This window comes from Seriola aureovittata, chromosome 22 (assembly GCF_021018895.1).
Source record: "Seriola aureovittata isolate HTS-2021-v1 ecotype China chromosome 22, ASM2101889v1, whole genome shotgun sequence".
NCBI classification, from domain to species: domain Eukaryota; kingdom Metazoa; phylum Chordata; class Actinopteri; order Carangiformes; family Carangidae; genus Seriola; species Seriola aureovittata.
Genome location: NC_079385.1, coordinates 13,344,918 through 13,366,112, shown reverse-complemented (window position 1 = coordinate 13,366,112; position 21,195 = coordinate 13,344,918). Strand labels below are relative to the sequence as shown.

The 21,195-nt window shown below is 41.2% G+C and overlaps 2 protein-coding genes across 2 annotated transcripts in view; one reads left to right on the top strand and one right to left on the bottom strand.

Moving 5' to 3' along the window:
• iqsec3a (IQ motif and Sec7 domain ArfGEF 3a) overlaps positions 1–5,650 on the bottom strand; it is a 121,259-nt gene extending 115,609 nt beyond the window's left edge. The window contains exon 1 of the mRNA XM_056367585.1: positions 5,512–5,650. The gene's annotated coding sequence lies outside the window, so the exon portion shown is untranslated. The remainder of the gene's footprint in view (positions 1–5,511) is intronic.
• Positions 5,651–5,858: 208 nt separating this feature from the next.
• st8sia1 (ST8 alpha-N-acetyl-neuraminide alpha-2,8-sialyltransferase 1) lies at positions 5,859–20,283 on the top strand. Its single transcript, XM_056367591.1, has 5 exons — positions 5,859–6,677; positions 7,610–7,754; positions 11,901–12,010; positions 15,041–15,133; positions 15,583–20,283. Exons 1-5 carry the CDS (start codon positions 6,499–6,501, stop codon positions 16,061–16,063), a joined length of 1,008 nt encoding a protein of 335 aa, XP_056223566.1. The 5' UTR covers positions 5,859–6,498; the 3' UTR covers positions 16,064–20,283.
• The last annotated feature ends 912 nt before the right edge of the window (positions 20,284–21,195 follow it).

Sequence of the window (21,195 nt, the reverse complement as noted above, 5' to 3'; positions counted from 1 at the left end):
ATACATCTGTATCTGTGTGGCAGACATGCAGAGACTGTTGGCTTTTGTCATAAGCATTTATCATAGGGGGGAGTGCAGTGTGACATTATCAAGGTTAAATAACAGGAATTAGCCTATGACATTTGATTTACTCTAACCACAGTTATTATGATAAAAAAAAATAATACTGGTTGATGGTGTGATTACGTAGTGCCCCAAAATAACAAGAGGTTGCTCCATTTTCACCACATTGGCTCAGAGTTCAACGGAAGAGGAGGCGGGGGAGGGGGAATAACGGGTTTAAATAGCTACTACAGTGAAGCTACCCTGTACAATATAATTTAGACCAAATATAGACTGGGAGACAAAGAGTGGGTTGAGGAGGAGAAGAGGAAAAATCTTTAAAACACCAATAAATACAACCTAAAATCATCCACAAAAAGTTTAAATGATAAAGAGACTAATAAGATGGAAGGAAAGCCAAATCACATTCAAATGTGGACAGGGAATTAGTGGTTTCAAAGTTCACTTGGGAGCAAGAACTTGCACCAGGAAGCACGTTAAGATAAACCTTCAAATGCTGTTTCCAGTGGAACCAGCTGCCTCAACAGTATCATTAAGAAGATGTAAAACAGACATCCGAGATGTGAAAGACTGTTCATTCGATATTGATCTGTTTATAACACTTGACTCTACTGCAATGGCTGATGTTCACCAAATATTCTGGCAGTGACTGTTTGAGCGGTGATGATACAGTTTAGTAAATTCATAAATTCCTTTGTTCATTAAAAGTCCTGTGCTGTCTGACTTCTTCACCTCAGCTGACATCTTTATCCTGTTTACATTTACATGTGTAAGTTTGTATTTACCTCTGCAGTCAACAATTTCTTGGCTGGGCTTTATCAAGATTTCAGAGCATGAGTGCTAATCTAGGTGCTCAAGCGCTGACACTTCCTGCAAATCACTTAACCCCTCCAAGCATCAAGTTTCTCTTCTTTCCACTGGCTTACACTGGAATAAAGCTGATGCAAGTGCTAAGATGTTTTTGGTAAACTGAGCATTAGCTGCAAGGACATCTTCGGAAGAGCCACGCAAAACATGGAGGAGTGCATGTTAAACCTTTGACCTCAGTGAGTTGTGAGGGCTTTCCGGAGATTACAAACCAGAGTGAAAATAAATGAGAATTTGTCTGCAACAAGAAGAACAGGTTACAACTTAGTTAAGTGATTTTCTTGTGTCTGTTTGCTTCCGATTTTCACTTTAAATACTGTATTTTTTATGCTACGTCATGAAAATGATCTCATTAAACATGCATTAGGGACTAGGTAATTATTTGGGATGGAGGGCGAGAAAGGTGAGGGCCTTTTGTTTTCTCACCTAAGATTTATATTTTATTTAATGTGTAATATAATTCAAGGGCAATTACTTCATTTGGTGGGAGTAATAACTGTTTATTTAGCAGCGACTAGAATATTCACCATTTTGTTATATGTGCTATATTTGATAGCGACAATTCATTCAAGTCCTGAATGCACAGTTGGTGGCTATGTGAAAACCGTTGTTCCATAAATATAATGTTGAACTATAGTATACCCATTAAATTATTTGTGCTTTGCCTCTTTTTAGTCAATGAAGACATGAGTTGAACCAGTTCTCTGCTGTTGTATGATTTTGACATGTTGAGGGAGGGTGTTGTAGTTAGTCAAGGGGGAGGGTGCAAAGGAAATATAAATAACTCTAAGCCTTGCTTTTTTCTTTTTTTCAAGCCTCAGCACTCCTCCCCACTCCAATAATTTCCTTACAGTCACCTTAAACAAACATTTGACAGTATTAACAAATTCTTACACCACAGGCCTCTGAGAATTTTTAGTATAAATTAATTTCCCCAACTTTTTACAAGGCACTGGCAGATCAGTTTTGTTTTGACATACCCCAGCAAAGTTCCTGTTATATTAGTGCTACAGTGTCGAACACCATCCGGTGTTGCTTTCTTCCACAAATACAACAGAGGGGGAACAGGAGCTAAAAAGACAATACCTCAGTGAGCAATGAAAGGCAATAAAAGGAGGAAGACGCAGGGGACAGCAAATGTTCTGTCTTTTTTTTTTTTTTTTTTCTCAATGATCCTCAGCAGGTGGGAGTGCTATTTCTGCTGCAACCCAACTCCCTTCTGCCTCCACGCAGACACATACACAAAAGAATCCTGAGGCCTTGGTATCGGGGAAGTGCTTGTAACGTACTTTCTGCTGTTGCTGCTTTCCTAAATAGGTATAGGTGACGGCTCTGTGTGTTGCCCCGTATTTCTCCTCACACAGTAAATCTTAACAGTTGAACGCATTCTGAACCTTTGGGAAGGAGGCAAAGAAGAAAGGACATCAGCTACAGCTACAGAAGCCTCGAAGACAGGTTGATGGAGCTTGATCTTCAAGGGATTTCATCCATTCTCACCTGCTCTTTGAAGTGTTATTTGTTTTGTCAGTTGTTGCTATATAATCCATTTGAACCCAAGGTCATGATCCAACCAGCTCAGCCATGAAGTGACTAGATGTTGACTTTGGGGTCTGTATTACCTCTTAAAACCACTTTGTACTGTACGCCATTACCCAAATAATGATCAAGTCCATTAGGCTATAAACAGCAAGCGATACACTGGGTACTGTACACTAAATGTACAATGTATTAAGGCCATTCAGTGACTCAGTGGTGGAGAGTAACTAAGTATAGTGCTAAAGTATAATTTTTGAGGTAGTTCAGTATTTCCATTTAAGTTTATCCTATACCTGTCCTCCTATGTTTACATTAGGGTTAGGGGTTTACTAGGTTAACTTTTGATACTTATATTTTGTTCTACTGTAGCCTACTTTTCCTTGAGTATCATTTTGAATGCAGGACTTGTAGTAGAGGATATTCCCCTCACTGCGTTTACCTACAGGAAAGGTTTGGCATTTTGGTCATTTTTTGGCAGAAAGTAGGATAAGATGATTGATGCCATTCTTATGTCTGTCCATTAAATATAAAGCTAGCACCTTCAGCAGGTTAGCTCAGCATTAAGACTGGAAACAGGTGGAAACAGTCATAAAATCACAGAGGGTAAGAAGCTGATAAAGATAATTCATGGAGGATTATTAAGATTTACTGCTTCTCCTAATACCTAATAATAAATAATGTTCTGCCTTTAACTAGAGAACTGCAGAATGAATATCAAAGAAGATTCAAGTCATTTTTCTTCTGTTCTTCTGCAACCCTGCCTGCCTCTCTCCTCACTCTTTTTGGATCTTACAGACCTCCATACTGGCACCTTTGTTTGGACACGGGACACAGAGAGCAGCTGACACAGGACTTCAGCCAAGCGGCCTGCCATGGCATCCCTCTGCCCACTGGTCTAACCTTGACGCTGCTCTCCAAGATTCCTAATAGGGTGCAGTGGATGCCCTGAGTAACCCACATTTCTCAGCTACCCTCCCTTTTATCAGCCTGTATATCCAGACAAAGAGACAGGGGGGCTGTGAAATAACTGTAGGATGGTTGCTAGTGCATTAATGTTTTAGTGACGTGTCTGCTTATATAGTGTTGACTATTTGATTTAATCCTGTCTTTAGGAGAGATCTTTGTACGTGCTTTTAGCTCCCTACCTTTTTTGTTTTGTTCAGATTAAACTATCTAGGTATATGTAGGTAAAAGTGTTTTTGCATATGTGGGAATGCCTCTGTGTACATGTCATATATGTTATAATAATTCTATTTTAATGCGCAAACAAATGAAGGAAAAAAATACACAAGATTTGCATCAGTTCCTTCAGCACAAGACATTTTCCTTTTTTAAGAAAAAATAAAGGCAACTGATTTTTAAATAGTCTATCTATCTCTCACACACACACACACAAACACACACACACACACACACACACACACACACACACACACACACACACAAAGCCTTGTAGGTCATCTACATTCATGTATGTCCCTGACCATTACTCCTAAGTAGGAAAGAAGGGTGTTTTATGACAATTCCTTCCTTTTGTTATATTTGTACTGTATATTTATACTGTGTTGCAAGTCATCAAAAATGTCCAGTGTCTGCCTCCACCCACATTTTCTATGGAAATAAATCAGCTTCAATAAAGTCTGAACACTGATTTTGTCTAAATGAGAGCTACTTTAGCTGCAAGTATGCTGAAAATCTGAACAAAATAGAAAATATGTAGTATTGTAGGGCATAATTGAATATGCTAAAAGAATATGCTGCTTTAATTTGTAGATAGAAATAGGTAGAAAATGTGTGGATTAAATAAGATCATAAGGTGCTTTCAGTGTGGAGTTAGGGTGTGGTTCTGTGGCTGACATCGGCTGCAATCTCTCAGTCATTTGAAAGCATTTTTTATTTGACGCAAACAAAGTCCAGCAGGGGGCGGCAGCTCATCACATCACTGTGCTCAGCAGGAGGCTAGGGAGATGCTAAATGTTCTGCAGCAGCCAGTGTCAAGTCAGCAGGAATAAAAACAGAACGGAAGCAGGAGTTTCAAAAGAATACTTAATATACAAAATAATAATAACAAATGATTTTAAGCTATTAAATTGGGAATGGGGCCCCAAATAAGACTAAAAAAGAAAATATCACATATATCCATATGGCAGAGTGGATAATGAACAAAATCCTAAATTATCAATGTGAAAACGGAGGGTAGAGCCTCCGAAACCTTTCGACCCCTAGGCCTGTGGCCAGTAGGTCCATTTGTTAATCCGGCCATGTTTTTTGCACATAAGAGACATCACATGTATAGGTATGTCTTCTGCTTTATACAATCACTTTACATCAATAGCTGTTAAACTAGAACTTGTAAACCCATTCTGAGGCCTCAGTAATTATGCATGATGCCATTTTCAACCTCCTCAACCGAGTGGAGCATGATGACTTGTGTTTTGCAGACGCACAGTCTAAACCCACAGATCTCTATTCTACATTTCAGTAACAGTATATCACGAGTCACAAAAAGATAATGTACATTAAAACAAGTTGCATCTAAAATGTTACAGTTGATAAGAGCTCTGCAGCTCTTGTTTTACAGCATTAATTATGAATGTTGTTGTTTTAACAAGAACAACTCTTTCTTGCTCTTTATTTGGTCTGGGGAAGTTTACATTAGGGCAGCAAGTAACAATTATCTTCATTATCTGTTAGTGTCCCAATTATTTTTAGTAATTATGCAGTTCAAAATTTTGTTTATAAAATGCCAGAAAATAGTGAAAAATGCGTGTTAATATTATATGTATACTATTATGTATGACACAGAAAAGCATCAAATCCTTACATTTGAGAAGACAGAAATCGTACAGTGAGCAACAGTTTGCATTAGCACAACCACCAACACTGCCAGTAACAAGCTAACAAACAGCCTAAACAAATAAAAGATGCTAACTGCGCTAACCGAAAGCTAGTCAGCGCAGAGAACTAGCCGTTTGCATTAGCACAAGCACTAACACTGTCAGCCACTGCCAGTTACAAGCTAACCAACCAATTAACTACGCTTACCGTTCTGATACGTCTTCTAGTCGCCGACTTTAGTGCAAAATAAACTCCTCAAAAAGTCTTGGTCTGACTGAGGCTCAAACTTATAGCTAAGTCTCCGATATTTCTTCTGGTAACCATCTTAATAGGCACTGCCGTTTCACCTGTCAAACTAGCACGAGCAGCGGTGGTGGGCGGGGCATAGGGCCTGATCCAGAACATGTCTGGAGAGAAACTTAAAGTGCTAAGCTCAGCAACAGTAACAAAGGGCTATTGATTAGTGTAGTGTGTATGTGTGCTTTTATTTTGAACGCCGACTTCCGCTCTCACCCGTGCTTTTCTGGCCGACTGGACGCGCCTCTCACAGCACAAGAAGCACTTTGTCTCGGCGGAGGGGGTGTTGACAGGAGAAAGAGGGAGAGGAGGAGGGAGACTGAATTGGACTGGACTGGTTCACTTGCAGCGCAGACCCTGCAGCAGCAGGACGAGGACGGCGGAGGCCCGAGGAGGGGACCGGATCGGGCGGGAGAAAGCGGATCTTAGTGGACCGGCACACATACACACACGCACGAGGACCACGCTTTCGGACTGGGATGCAGCGGGAAACCGGGCGGGGAGGGGGCCCGCATGATTCCTCACGATCCGCAGGCTGTAATGATGGTGATGATGCACGGAGGGCAGAGCGGTGGAATCCTGCAGAGCCTGACACACTGCACCACAAACCCGCAACCGAGCGTTAGACGCTGCTGCAGGGATAACCACTCTTGCTTCTTTCCATCAAATCCTCACCAACAGAAAACCGGGTTTCCAAACCGATGCTTGAGCCAAACAACCGCTTAACAGACTACCTCGCAGCTCCATTCATACCCCCTCCACCCTGTCTGTGGAATGAGACGGGGGTTTGCAGTGGACGGAGAGACCAGCTTTGAACCAAGCCTGCTTTTTACTACACCGGTTTGGATGTGCATGCACCGGTTGTTTTGAGCCGTGCAACGGACAAGAGAGGGAAAGATGTTGGTACGATGCTACCGGGGCAAGCTGTCGGTGTGGGCCGCCCTGTGCGTGCTGGTGCTCTGCTGGTTTTACATTTTCCCCGTGTACAGACTCCCACGCGATAAAGAAATAGTGGAGGAGGTGCTGAGGCAGGGGGAGATATGGCAGAAGAATCAGACCGGCATCGACTTGTACAGGTTCGTTTCAGGGCTCACGTTTCTCTTCATTGATTTAAAGCAGTGTTTCCCAATCTGCGGCCCGGGGCCTCCATCTGTCCTTAAGTAGGTTGCTGGGAGCCCTGCTAATAAAGGGGCAGTGAATAACAGAATGCAACAAGAAAAGTGCAGATTTTCCTATTTGTTTATGGTTTTTATTTTTGACATGTGTCCACTTTTGAGAAGGGAAATATCAAAGTGTAAAGATTAGAAACGAATCAAGCAAAAAATAACAACTGTAATTCTCAAAAAAAAATTTCAAATGTTTCAATCAGTCAGAACTTTGCAAGACATCAGTGAGAAATATCACAGTAATACCACAGGCCACACAGACATAAAAACAAACACTTAGGCAGCACAGATGCTTTTGTATTTGGGCAGTGACACTGTTTTTAAATGAAAACGTTATCAACAGAGCATGTTAGTTACACAGTGGCAGTCTTATTTAAAGATTATCCTGCAGAGAACATGTGCAGATGATTCTCCCGAGGCAATGCCGATTAGGGTAATCAGAGAAGGTGACACTTGCAGAGCAGCGGGCAGGGCCTACAGGGGGATGAGATGAGATGGGGATGAGGAATTAACAGTGAGAAGGATGAGGACAGTCCCAGTTTCCAACGAGCCTGCAACTGAATGCTCAAATCCTTTCATCTCCAGCCTGATATTATTAAATTGAGGCACAAATAAGATAAAATATTTGATCATTTCCTCTCATGTACAGTAACTGACCTCACACAGTGGTCCTTTGTCATACCATATTAAAACACATCTTGCTTAGGCTGTCTCTAGGCAATTAAGTAAGCAGTTATTATAGCCTAGACTAGAACCCCTGATGACCTGTGAAATCCAATTTGTGTTAAAGTGTCTAAACTTATTTTTATTTAATTATAATTTCTCACATCCTCTCTGCACAGGAAGTTGTTGACAGACTGCTGCGATCCACAGAGGATGTTTGCAGTAACCAAGGAGAACTCACCAATGGGCAAGGTGCTGTGGTACGATGGCGAGTTTTACCACTCGCACACTGTCAACAACGAGACATACCCACTCTTTGTGCAGGTAGGAAAGAGAGTTTAATAACCATCCATATAAACAGTAGCTGTAATACAATTGGCTGAATCACAATTGTATTTGCAGTGATAGTCTGAAGGGTGTGAGGCTTTTATTCTGCGTTGAGATTTAATGGTTCGTTTTCCCCTCAGACAGCCACAGACTTCCTTGCAGTCATCAAGATACATGACTTTCAAAGAGGCAGCTGTCCTCTTGAAATGTAACTAAGACCAGATGTTGGAAAACGATTTTTCTACCAGTCAGCGCAATACGACACTGTTAGTGGGTACTGTGGGTTTTAGCATGGATCCTTGTTGATCCATAATGACGCGGGGGAGGAGGCTGTGGAGCAGATAGACACTCTCAAAAGCAGAGAGGATTACTGCTATAGTGTTTTCAGTGTGAGGGGGAGTCACTGTGAAGACGTGAATGAGGAGGAGCCGGTTAGTGCTACAAGACAACTTAAAGATGCTGGAAACATCAGTTGAAATACAAGAATCAAGGATATATGTCATGTTCTTTCATATTCATTTATTCAACTCCACAATATTTATGTATCACATATATGTGTGTATGTGTGTGTGTGTGTGTGTGTGTGTGTTTGTGTGTATATATACTTATTTTTTTAACATGATGAGGCTCCTGCTCTGTGTTTATCACAGAAGAGGATTTGTCTTGTCGTGTTTCTTTCCACTTTGGTCTAATCTAAGATAGGGTTATTTAAACCATGAGTAAATAGTGGAGGAGGATGTGCTTCAAGTTTACCCCTCTCAATTTATCCCTTTTTCCTTTCCAGACCTCAGCATAGTGCAAAAATGGACGTAGAATGTGTATTTATGCCTCTGTTTGTGTGTCTGTACCCAGATAAGGGCTGTTGGGCTATTTTTACATGGTTCCATGCCTGTGCATGGGTGTGTGTGCGCATCTGGATGAGGGTGTTTATATGTGTTTGTGCCTGGAAACAGGACAGGATGAGAGATTCAGGTGTAAGTGCTGTTGCTGTGGTTTTTGTATCCAGGGGCAACACATCTCGCTAATAATCAAGATTGGATCCCTATTACTGGTGCCGCACAACTGCAGTCTAATATGCCGGTCTGTAAATGTGATGAATATCTGACCCTAATTTGCAGGCGTGAGCCGTGCATTTTCATTCATGATGGATGGGGGAGGAGAGGATGAATAAATAAAGAGATGAGAATATGAAGTGAGAGTGGCTGAGCAAGACAAGTGAATGTACAGCAGTAGGTTTAAACAGAGTTTAATGTCACTGTGTGTGTGTGTGTGTGTGTGTGTGTGTGTGTGTGTGTGTGTGTGTGTGTGTGTGTGAGAAGTAGAAGTTCCACACTGTTTTATTTCTAATGAAGTGCTTCTGTGGTAAATTCAGAATATACTGGTTCATCCAAATTAGACCTGATTCCTTGATTAGTCAATTGAGAAAATTATGTTTGTGATCTATTCTGTTGGTTGGACAAAATGAGCAGTTTCAAGATATCACCTTCAAGTTTTACTATTTTAGGACATTTTATTGACAAAAATGTGTCATTGATTAACAGAGAAAGTAATGAAGAGATTAGTCAATAATGAAAATTAAAAAATAATAAAGAAATAATTTTTCTGCAGACTGTATCCACAGCTGAGATATTTGCCACCAACCATAAAACATAAAATTTTTTACATTTGGAAAACTCAACAGCAGTGTGTCTTTCCTGAAGGAATGTCCTGGTTTCTTAATCAACATAATTTGAATCTATGAAGCAGATATCTTACAACCTCAGTGAATAAAACCAACTATATTTACATAGATTCCATTCAGAATAAGAATAAGAATAAGGTATGTTTGTGATTTGGGTGGACTGTCCCTTTAACGCTAATCTTCACAGTTATCCATTGTATTTCCTTAAATCTCTGACTGTGCGTTTGTGTGAGTAATCTGTGTTGTGACAAATATTCCTGGTTCACACACAGGTTCAGCAATAATCACACTTAGATGTTACATTCTGTTCCATCCATCATGACTCTGTCTCACTGGGATGTTGCTGCTCCTTATTTTTCTTTGTCTCTGACTCCAGTGCATCACTATTCCCAAGGTTGTGGTGACATGTCGGTGCATTGTACAACTTTGTGCTCTTGTGACTCTCTATCTAATGCTTGCAAGCCCTATTTTTAGTAGCATGGTTGCACTTACTGTACAAGCCTATATTGTGGCCAGTTCTGTGTTTCCCAGAAGGAAGGTAACTGGTATTTAGGTGGGATGGACAATGCTCAGACTCACGGACATAAATACTCTGTACTCTTAACTACCAGTGCTGTGATTGCAGGTCTGTTCACAGACAACCAGCCACACTACACTAAGCTGGCAGCAGCTACAGTATCTGGGCATCTGCCAGGGAATGTGCCAATTAGGGCTTTGACAGTTAATTGCTGGTTGGTTCAATAGCTCAAACAGAGCATCCATACACACAGCTTACTGGGCTGTACAGTAGAGTCCTATGATCTTTTCTTTTCTGATGTAACCTTCTTGTACTTCCCATTTCTGTTGTCCCATGACAGTGTACGCAACAGACATGGCTGGGATAAAGGATAGGCTTTAAATAAAAGAATCTAATTTCAGCATCATGAAAGGTTTGGCAATCCCACACAAAAGTCTGTAAATTGCAACAAAATATTGTTGATCATTCATAAATCACATGACAAACACATACATTGAAGGTTTCTCATTATGAAACTGCAACCGAAACAAACAAAAAGTTTTGGCCCAGCTCGGGATCTGACATTTTATGGACAAAAGCATTACTTGAAAATCCTAGGGAACAAACTAAACCAAAATCTGTCAAGATATTGGTAAAAGATTTGGATTAAAAGCTTTACAGAAACTGCTGGACTGGACAGTGTCCCTATCCTATAAGTTTTAGCCCAGCTGGTTCCCCTCCCTCGCTTGATATCCTGTTAGCAGGCTGTTGTCCACTGACTTACCCCCCTGTCACGGTCCAAAAGAGACCCTGAGGCAAAGAGAAGTGTGTGTGTGCATTTGTGTGTATGTGTGTGTGCGCTCTGAGGGGAATAATGAGCACAATTGTTTCCGCTGTCTTGCTTAATCCATGCCACTGACTTAAATGCAGCCAAGGCAAAGAGTAAGGACATTTTTGGCCCTAGCTTCTTGAAGTGTGGTATTTCAGTGTCCTCTGTAACAGATTTAATACTGGTCTATACACTGCTTTAATTTAGAGGATGATAGGGCAGTAATTCACAACCAGGAGATTTCTCCAGTTGCTTTGGGGTACGTGGAAGATTGTGAAATTGTTAACACTTGAAATAGTTAGCTAAAAGTAAAGGATAAATGGTTGCAATAGCCAGCTAATAATAATGGATAAACAGTTGAAATAGTTAGCTAAAAGAAAGGGATAAATGGTTGAAATAATTAGCTAAAAGTAGATAATAACTCAACGCCCAACACTGTGCTCCGCATGGTATCACGATCATCCAATCTCAACATTTAATGCAACAGTTTAGTTGTATCAAAAATTATTGTAACAATATCAAGTTTTATATAATCACATTAATAATATGGAGTTTAAAAGTAGTTGAAATGAAAGGATACTTCTGTCAGGGCTGTGGGAGTATGTCGGACAAAAAAGGTTGGACCACTGCAATCTGTCGTTTTATGTGACAAATAATGTGAGGACATTTAGGTCAAAGTGAACATCCACTGAATAGTTTTTGGTTAGATGATTTAGATAATCTTTGTTTATTTTTATGATACAGTGTTTTTTGCTTGGTTGAACACCCTGTTTAATTTCAGATTTTACATAGTTGGTATTTTTGATCATTTCACCACACATACTTCCTTGTTCAAGGAGCATATGCCAGAAATGGAAGCTGATTCATAAGACGTATGACCCCGACTTGGTTTTGTGCAGCTCCTCGGTTCATATCTCCTTTGCTCGTTTGTCTGTCAGCATGTAAGGCTGTGAAGGGGAAATGAGGAGTAGCTGAGGTCCCGAGATCTGCTGAACACAGAGTGATTCATGCGCCTGCCTGAACCTTAGGAGCGAGTTCAGAGAAAATTGATATTTGTTTTTGTGCATGTGTGTAACTGGCTTTATGTGTTTATGTCCACGTGCGTTCTAACAAAGATGCATGATGTTTTCTCCCTAGGACAACCCTCTGCAGCTGCCCCTGAAGAAGTGTGCGGTGGTGGGCAACGGTGGCATCCTCAGACACAGCAAATGTGGACGGCACATTGACCAGGCCGACTTCGTCATGCGGTGAGAAATAAACGACTCTCTGTTTCTGTGGCTGCAAGTGTGTGCACGAATATGACTGCTTCACTGCGCCTTCGAATGTGAATCAGCCGTGCCCAAGAGAGCAGCCAAACACAATCAGCCATCAGTGATAATGAGAGCTGGTGTCGACTGTAGGCAAGAGAGAGAGACAGACAGACAGACAGAAAAATGGGCCAGGGCGAGGGCAAGAGAGAAAAGAGGTTGGTAGGAATGAGCAAGCAAAATAGGAACAGACTAAGATGATAAGATGAGGCATAAAGCAGAATGAATCCATCTGGTGGGGCATTAAAAATATTTAGCTTCAAGAAAACTCAATCCTCGACTAAAAAATAAATGCAGGGTGATGATGTGGGATTTTATTAGAAACACACGAGAAGAATCATTTATCATTTACATACTGTGGACATAAGATAAAGATGCTTCCCATTTGAAAAAGAGAAGTGTGTGTGTTGGTTTGGAGGAGAAAACCATCTCTGAAGAGAGTGTTGCAGCAGAATAGGTTGAAGAGAGAACTGATGTAAAATCTACAGTCGTTAAGTTCAGATCAGAAAAATGCATGGCATCTTAGATTGGGTCGACTGCCGGACAGATGTTCGCAAAACCTCTGATCCACAGTAGTGGAACAAAAGCCTAAATTATCATTATATCAGTCTATGACTGTAAAGGCTCTTTAAACCACTAATCACTTCTAAATACAAATCAAAAATACAGTCATACAGCTCATGCTACTTGCTTTTTTTCAGGTCAGTTGTTTTCCTAACGCTAACCTCAAGCATTTCAGTGACAAGTGTTTGAACTTACTTGCGCCTACGTTGCAGGAAACCCATGACCCATTTTATTCTCACTCAGTGTGAAAGACTGACGGAGCTAAAAGAATATGAGAGACTTTCTTCTGCAGCAGTTTGATAAACATGAACTGCTATTTACACAGTGACACAAAGTACATCTATTAGATCAGATACGCTCCTATAGGTCGTATCTGAGGGTAGGGATAAACAACCTACAGTCGTTTTGGTTGGAGAGCTTGTTGGCTTACTATTGTGTGACAAGCTAATTATATACGTTGAAAAGATGTGTTTTAATTCATCTTGATAAATTAGATCCCCGTCCGACAAATGTGGCTTTTAGCTTTCGATACTTTTCACCACAGAGAGCTAGAAGCTACTGCATGTACAGCAGACTGTGTGGACTGATGAGGACTACGGTGTTTTACTTGCTGCAAAATAACAAACTTGTTTACTCTATCTCTTAATCCTGATTGCTCGAGTTGACTGTGCTGGTTAAATTTCATTGTGATGTGACGTGAAAGAAAAATTTGAACCCCTGCTTGTGGATCATCAGTATTTTCATCATTGTCAGTTTACCCAGATGAAAGGAGGGGGAGGAGGTGAAATGTGATGCTGCCTGAGGATGAGCATCAATCCTGAAACACAATGCAATCAAGTCTTTTGTGTGTCCTTCATTCCAAGGAAGGCCTGTTTTTGTGCACATATTGATCATATTAAATTATCTCCCATTTTTGTATTCATCATCTCCCCTCCTTTGTTCTGAGTGTGATCACTGACCTGCTTTGGAAGCATTTCTTTTTCTTTTTCTTTTTTTTTTACAGTGTTTCTTTACCGCCATGTCACTGCTCTTACAGACTCTTGTTTCATTCCCAGTTTGACGGAAGTGACACTGTTGCACAAAACCCCAAGACACTGCAGCTAAACCACTTTAAAATGTGGCCAAAAATCTGAAATTAACATAAAAAGAGACCCCCGTCTGCCCCCCAGCAGGATATTGCACTCTCCATCTGCTGCACAACAATAACAATTTTCTTTGGAGAGAGGCTGAAGAAACCTACCAGACGTGTTTTGAAGGAGATGAGAGGAGCTGGAACTGAAACTGCTTAAACAAGATCATTTTAACCTGCCTGTCCTCCTAACCTATTAACTAAAGTTTTGCCTGGAAGAGAGAAGAAAAATGTCTTGTCATCATTTATGCCAATTTCTGTCAAACATCCAATGCCAACATCCAGCCAATTAACCTATTGTGCATATTTTTGGACTGTGGGAGGAAGCCGGAATACCGAGAGAGAACCCACACAGGCACAGGGAGAACATGCAAACTCCACACAGAAAGGCCCCAACCGGGATTCGAGCCCAGAACCTTCTTAATGCGAGCTAACCGCTGTACCGCTGTGCCACTGTGACAAACATTCAAATTTTTAGGAATTTCAGGCTGCATCAACTCTTTCATCGACAATAATGATCATCCAGCTTCCTCAGGCAGCCAGATTTGAATGACTAGTCCAAAAAATGCAACTGACAGGGAAGTAAAAGTCAAACAGTGATTGGTCAACATCAAGCAGGGACCCAGAAGACTGAACTTCTGAGACAGTTGAGCCTAAAAACTAGGAGAGAAGGGGGAACTACAGCAAGCACACAAAGACATTTTACAGCATTCACAAAACAAAAAGCCCTTTTCAGCTGTCTTCCATTTCCTGCGATGTGACAGAAGTCATAAACCACAGATCATGCGTGTGGGGAAACAATTAAACCATAATTATTGTAATTCAATCCATTAAACACGAAATATAAATTTTTGGATGCAATGTTATTGTTTTAATTAGCATCATAAGGGAAGCTGTGTCACTTTGTGTTCCTGTGTGTGACAGAGGAAGAGAGTGAAGAGGAAAGTTGTGTTCAACCATTTCGCCACAGCAGCATAGGCTGTAATTACACAGGGACATAATCATTACGGTTATTAATGATTTAAAATATAACGACTACTCTGGATGAGCAGGGGCAGATCTCATCGGCCTCTGTTCGCTATCATAATAAAATCTAATTAGCCATAATGACTTAAATGAATCCTTTAAGTGTTTATACTGTGTGTGTGTGTGTGTGTGTGTGTGTGTGTGTGTGTGTGTGTGTGTGTGTGTGTGTGTGTGTGTGTGTGTGTGTGTGTGTTTGAACAGCTTACATCAATCAACATTGTGGATATATCGTGTGTGTTTTGCTGATTTAGGTGCAACCTCCCGCCACTCTCAAAGGAATATGTGGAGGATGTAGGAACCAGAACACATCTGGTTACAGCCAACCCCAGCATCATCGAGAAGAGGTAACCAGGTTGAACTTCGAACATCGCACGGAATCAGAAACATGTCGGCATCTAATTATACAGAGTCTGTTTGAGCATCTTAGCACAGATGGATGGAAAAGGCTGATGGGTTACAAGGTGGAATCAGTGTGATGGTGCCTGTAGATGTACTGAGATACTGATTTATGAGAAACAACGATTAAACTTAAAAGCGCAGTTCACAAAGCTTTTCAGGAAATATGTCGCCCTAACTAAATTAAATATGAAAAACGTTTAGTAAAACTAGTCAACACCACAGTGACCCTATTCCTTTATGAGAACACAGGAAACTTACTTCCTCTATAGACAGGCAAAGAAAAGGAAGAAGGAGCAGATGAATACACAGGAGATCATGTTGTTGTTTCACCACAACATGTAGAATAACTAGAATAAACACTTTTTCTCTGTATCACTCTGCCTTCGTCACTCAGATTTCAGAACCTTCTGTGGTCGAGAAAAGCCTTTGTGGACAGTATGAAGGTCTACGGCTCCAGCTACATCTACATGCCAGCGTTCTCCATGAAGCCCGGCACCGACCCATCACTGCGGGCGTACTACGCCCTGGCAGACACCTCCTCCAACCTCACCATGCTGTTTGCTAACCCCGAATTCCTGCGCACCGTGGGCAAATTCTGGAAGGCCCGCAGCGTGCACGCCAAACGCCTCTCCACGGGGCTCTTCCTGGTCAGCCTGGCCCTCGGGCTGTGCGAGGAAGTGACGGCCTACGGCTTCTGGCCGTTCTCCGTCGGCCTGGACGAGCAGCCGGTCAGCCACCATTACTACGACAACATCCTGCCGTATAAGTGGTTCCACGCCATGCCAGAGGAGTTCGTCCAGCTTTGGCACCTCCACAAAAGTGGCACGCTGCGCATGAGGGTGGGACACTGCCCCCCCCAGGAAGGAGGGAGTTAGAGTGCTTTTGGGAAGTGATGTTGTGGTCAGTTCAAGCAGAATAAGATGTTTTAGGTCGTGACTAAGCAGGAAGTTGTTGTCCTGACATAAATGGGTGCACTTGTTTCCTCTGAGGAACCTCGGCACTGCATCTGTGTCCATACACACTCCTGCTAATCCCTAATTATCATAAGAATGTCCTCCACCCAGACCAGCAGCATCAGGGACAGAGTAGACATTGGCACACACACACACACACACACACACACACAAAAACACAAACACACACACACACACACACACACACACACACACACACACACACAAAATGTAAAATAATCATACATTCCCAAAAACCTGCCATATCTCTACCCCGTGTTTCTGAAACTGTGTGTGTTCACGGATGTGTCTCTTTTTATGGGAAGCCTCAGCTGGGACTAATGAAGGTGAAAGTGTGTGGTTGTGGGGGATGGGGGTTTTTTGTATGCTGACTACTGTATCTGACTGACATATGGGGCAGCTGGACCTAACCCCCCTCTGGGTCTTTGTTAAACAGAGACAGAAGGAATGGAGGACCGTGGGGAATAATAAAACGCACTGAAAGACTGGCGAAATGCGAGGAACAAGGGAGAGATAATGGTGTCTAGTACCTAGTAGCTTGAATAGGGCTGAAATTTAATGGAGGAAAAAAAAGAGTGGCAGGGGGGAGAAAGAGTGAAAGCTGGCTGGTGTGTGTATGAAAGGATTTTTCTCTGCTTTCCTTCAACCAAGCGCTTGATAGGCATTCTCTGGTGCCAGACAGAGCTTTAGTTCAAAGCAGGAGCCATTAGAAATGGAGTCTTAAGTCCTATATTCCCTCGAATGTTTAGCCAAGCTGCATTTTAACCCTTCACCGAAAAGGGAAAATGAGCACACCACAGTGTATCCATATTGTTTTTGTTTGCCAAATGGGATTTTTCAGGATTAATGTGAATTCTTCTTATGTCAGTGGCCATGAAGAGAAGAGAGGAAGCATTATCAACATATATAATGAGATATGAAAAAAAAAAAAAAAAGAACATCACATGGAGTTACCTTACCTTTCATCTGGCGTCATCACTGACTGTTTGGTACGATTCAGTCACAGGCAGGCTCCTTACATTTAAAAAAGCCTATCCCACTTCTTTAGATGGGCTGCTAGAAGTTGCCTCTTGGTAACTGCTGTACTTGCCAAGTGCCAAGCCAAGGGAACAGTGGTTTCTTTGATACATGTTCTCGCACTGTCCTTGGGCTCTATAATGGCAAGACACTCATATAAAGAGAGGTAGTGACAGAAACAGACTTGAGGACTCGATGTCACTAAGTGGCATTTTAATGGGGTGAGTTTGTTTCTTTAGACACCATATAGATTAAATTGTGTTAATGTTAGTTAATGTGTTTTGTTTTTGGCATCAGAGCACAGGAAGAACTGAGCCGCTGTCCTGTGTTCCTTTTTATAATTGTTTTTTTTTTCTGTGCACAAGGAAAAAATAACTCGCTCATGAAGCCACCATGACAGATGTTTTTTTGTTTGGTTTTTTTTGTACTTGCAGGCCTTGCAGATGGACAACAATGTACTTGATTGAATTTTTTTTTTTTTTTTTGTAAAAAGAAATGTTATGTTACTTAAGCGTAATAAATGTGCCCGTGCCATATCGTCAGAATCGCAACAACGGATGACTCTGCATGGAAAGTGCATGGAGTGTACCACAACCCTTCAAAATGCTCCTCAGACTCGAGGTGCGGAACATGTGGATAGTTTGGTGCTTTATGCTTTTATCCACTCCTTGTCTGTTAAAACTGAATAAGGTCCAGTGCCTTTGAGATGTATCAAGGCAAAAAGAATTCATGCATTCAAACGAGAGACATTTCTAATGCTGATCGTGCTCTTACATGTGTTTTGATTTTCTTGGCTAAACTGTGGATCCGTCACAGGACAATATGTGACGCATTAATGACCCCTGACTTCACGTAAAATTTACTTAAAGTGAGCTACATACAGCTGGACCAAGTTAATGAGATGAAACAAAATTAAATCATTTCCAGTCCGACCGCACGTGTGGCTCCTGGAGACTGAGAACTGAACATGATGAACACTTAGACCAATTTGTTTTACTTATTGTGATGTTTTCTTATTTGCACCTTTATAATTTCTCTTCGTTTTTTTCTCTCCTGCCCAGTATTGTGAATGAATGAGTTGTGACACGGTGTGAAATTTAAGTAAGCATGATGATTTTTAAATGTGTATGTGTTTTGGTACACAGATTTTTACCTATATCCATTATGTTTGGCTTCACACCTTCATTCCATCCTATCCGACTGATGGAAGACCCGCTGCAGAGCCGAGAGGAGGAGATGAATCTGTGATGTAAACGTTGGTCTTTTAATGCTGCGACCAATTAGTTTCCCGATCTCCGATCATTCTTTAAAAGTAAACTTTTTCAAAAGCTGAAGTCTAAACAAAGTCGTAACAAACTACAGTTGTCACCAAAGGAAAAAAACACAATATTTGCCGCCGTGCTCTTCCTGCTTCAACCTGCACAGCTCACTTGTCACGTGTTGTGTGCATCTTGACAGTTCGCAAACACAAAGTCTTAACCAGTGACATCATACATCAGGTTTCAGTTATTGATCTAGTGTGGAAGAACATGGAAGAGCAATATCATCACCATCAGCAACAAGGGCAGCATATCATCAGTTTTTTACATTCCAATCACAGGTTTCATGTCGAGCAGTTGTAACAAGCCAACGTGTGCTCTACAGTGTCATGATCATGCTTGTGTTTTCCAGTGTCAACTTGCTTGACACTGGAAAACACGTATTGGCTTTCTTGCTAATAATCGCACGAGAAAATCAATACTACTCTAAAATGCACACGTTACATTTCTCATCTAACTCTTGGGTGGAAAAAAAGTGAATCAATGCATTTTCCCCAAAATGTCGAACTATTCCTTTTAATGCTGCCAGTGTTAGCATGAGCTCCATTGGGGGGGGGGGGGGGGGGTAATGAAACAGAGCAAAAATAGAGCACACAATGACAGTATTGTCCATTTCCTTCCCTGTCTCAGGCCAACTGGTCACATTTATGTAGCCACAGTATGTGTGGCTGCAGGGTGACCAGTTGGTTGGAGTCTGGTCATAGTAAGGTCACATGTTTGATCCCCCCGTAGCAGCCGTATGATGAGCCACACGGATCTTGAGCAAGACACTCCTATTCCTACATGATTACAGTGTGAAACCCAGCCACTGTTTATGTGTCATGATGATAACGTCTTCTACTGTTCGGTCCTAGTTGTTCATGCTGATGATCTTAGTGCAGGTTTAACCCAGCAGAAAGTCTCAGATGCAGAGATGGTTTTGTGAGGACACGCTGTATCACAAATGACTTTACAAACTTAATATGAAGTGGGTCAATTAGTAGATGCAAATACATTTTGCCATTTGTTTTAATCTGACGAGACTACTGACTACTAATGTTTAGGCAGAAAAACAAGTTAAAGCCTCTATGTGTAGGATTTCTATACGATTGTAGCGTATTTCCCAAATTATCCTAGTGGCATATATTGTCTATAAGAAATAAGACAGGCCATTCATCTCGCTGTCTTTGGGTTGAGTCATTGCTGTATTTTTCAATACTACCACTAGGGGCGCCGAAGTCAGCTATATTCAAATTCTGCACATAGTGGCTTTAAAAAACTGGAATCAAATCCCAAACGAATAATTAAAAATCAAATATACTTCATGTTAAACTATGCTATAATAATCTGATTAATTGTTGACACAATTGTAGTTGTGGTGATGCAATACATTTGGTTAAAAGAAGTACAAATAACAATTTTTTAAATTTTACAATTTTTGCTCAACTTTCCTACATATTTAAAATATTTGATGTTTTGCCAGGCTTGGTTCTTTTAAACAGCGGATGTAAATGTGCTTTATTTGCCTTGATTGACTCATTTTGTTACAAAAAGAAAAAAAAACATGTTGAAGGCACTGCTGTTTGTGCCGACCCAACCATCACCTCCTCTGCTCATTCAAATCATCTGATGTGAGCGACCCTGCCTGAGCATGTTACAAAATACATCAGAAATGCAGTTCAACCAATTGTATGTGCCACCTGGAATAAACTGTGAAGGATGAATATGAAAAAAAACTGATGAAAACAACCATATCCTTATACAAGGCAACACTGGTGTCCAATAAAAGATGGAAAATGAAAAATGCTTGCAGCTGTGTGGTTTTCTTAAAGATTGTTCTGGTGTTGGAGCATTGCCAGGTGCTGCTCTGTTACATGTGCTCATTCTTAGGTGATGGCTTGTTTCATAGCCACATATTAACAAAAGATAAATGTAGAGCAGCTGAGTTTAAAATTGAGAGGTGTTTTACTTTTTTCTGTTTTTGCGAGGCCTCTCAAACCATTTCCTGTGCTTTACTGTTTGTGTGGGTTGTGCAGGACTTAGTTTGTTTAGAGGTTATGAATGTTTCTGCTCCTGCAGAATGGCAATTATGGCATCAGTGAGTCCCTCTGCTTGCCACAGCCCCGTCTGCATGGCCTGTTTTCTGGGCCATGAATTTTTAAAGATGTGTCAGCAAAAGCTGCACAGCTGTCTCCCAGGCCCCTGTTCCCCGCTGGACCGTTCAGCTTCACATGTACTGTACTTATGATCAAGGCCCTAATTTGTCTATCTGGTATGGAGAGGATGGAGCATATTAACGATGATAGAGATTTAATTATGGAGATTTGAAGGAAATAGATGAGAGTGTGCTTGTGTGTGTACATGTGTGTGCATTTGCTTGCAACAGGGAATGTATTAGCAGCATAGCTATGTGGATGGCAATGTCACTCTGTCGGCTGGTCCACCACTGTGGTCGACTATGATTAAAAGAATTGCTATGTCTTTTTTCTATTTCTGGCACTCAAGCAACCTACCCATACAAAGTAGGAAATGTTAAAAGTTGAGTGGGATTAAGAAAATCTCTGTCTCTCCCAGACACACACACACACACACACACACACACACACACACACACACACACAGTGTCTGCACTATTAAAGCTTATAATAGCAACTCTTGGACATGCATGAGTGTTTCTGTCTTTCCACAGGATACACCCAGAACTCACTCAATGTGCTG

What these genes read in the sequence shown, in the direction of transcription:
- st8sia1 (XM_056367591.1), top strand. Translation starts at nt 6,499, where the DNA reads ATGTTGGTACGATGCTACCGGGGCAAGCTGTCGGTGTGGGCCGCCCTG. An exon ending in ACCGGCATCGACTTGTACAG is followed by an intron (nt 6,678 to 7,609) that starts GTTCGTTTCAGG and finishes CTCTCTGCACAG; the next exon opens with GAAGTTGTTGACAGACTGCT. An exon ending in CATACCCACTCTTTGTGCAG is followed by an intron (nt 7,755 to 11,900) that starts GTAGGAAAGAGA and finishes TTTTCTCCCTAG; the next exon opens with GACAACCCTCTGCAGCTGCC.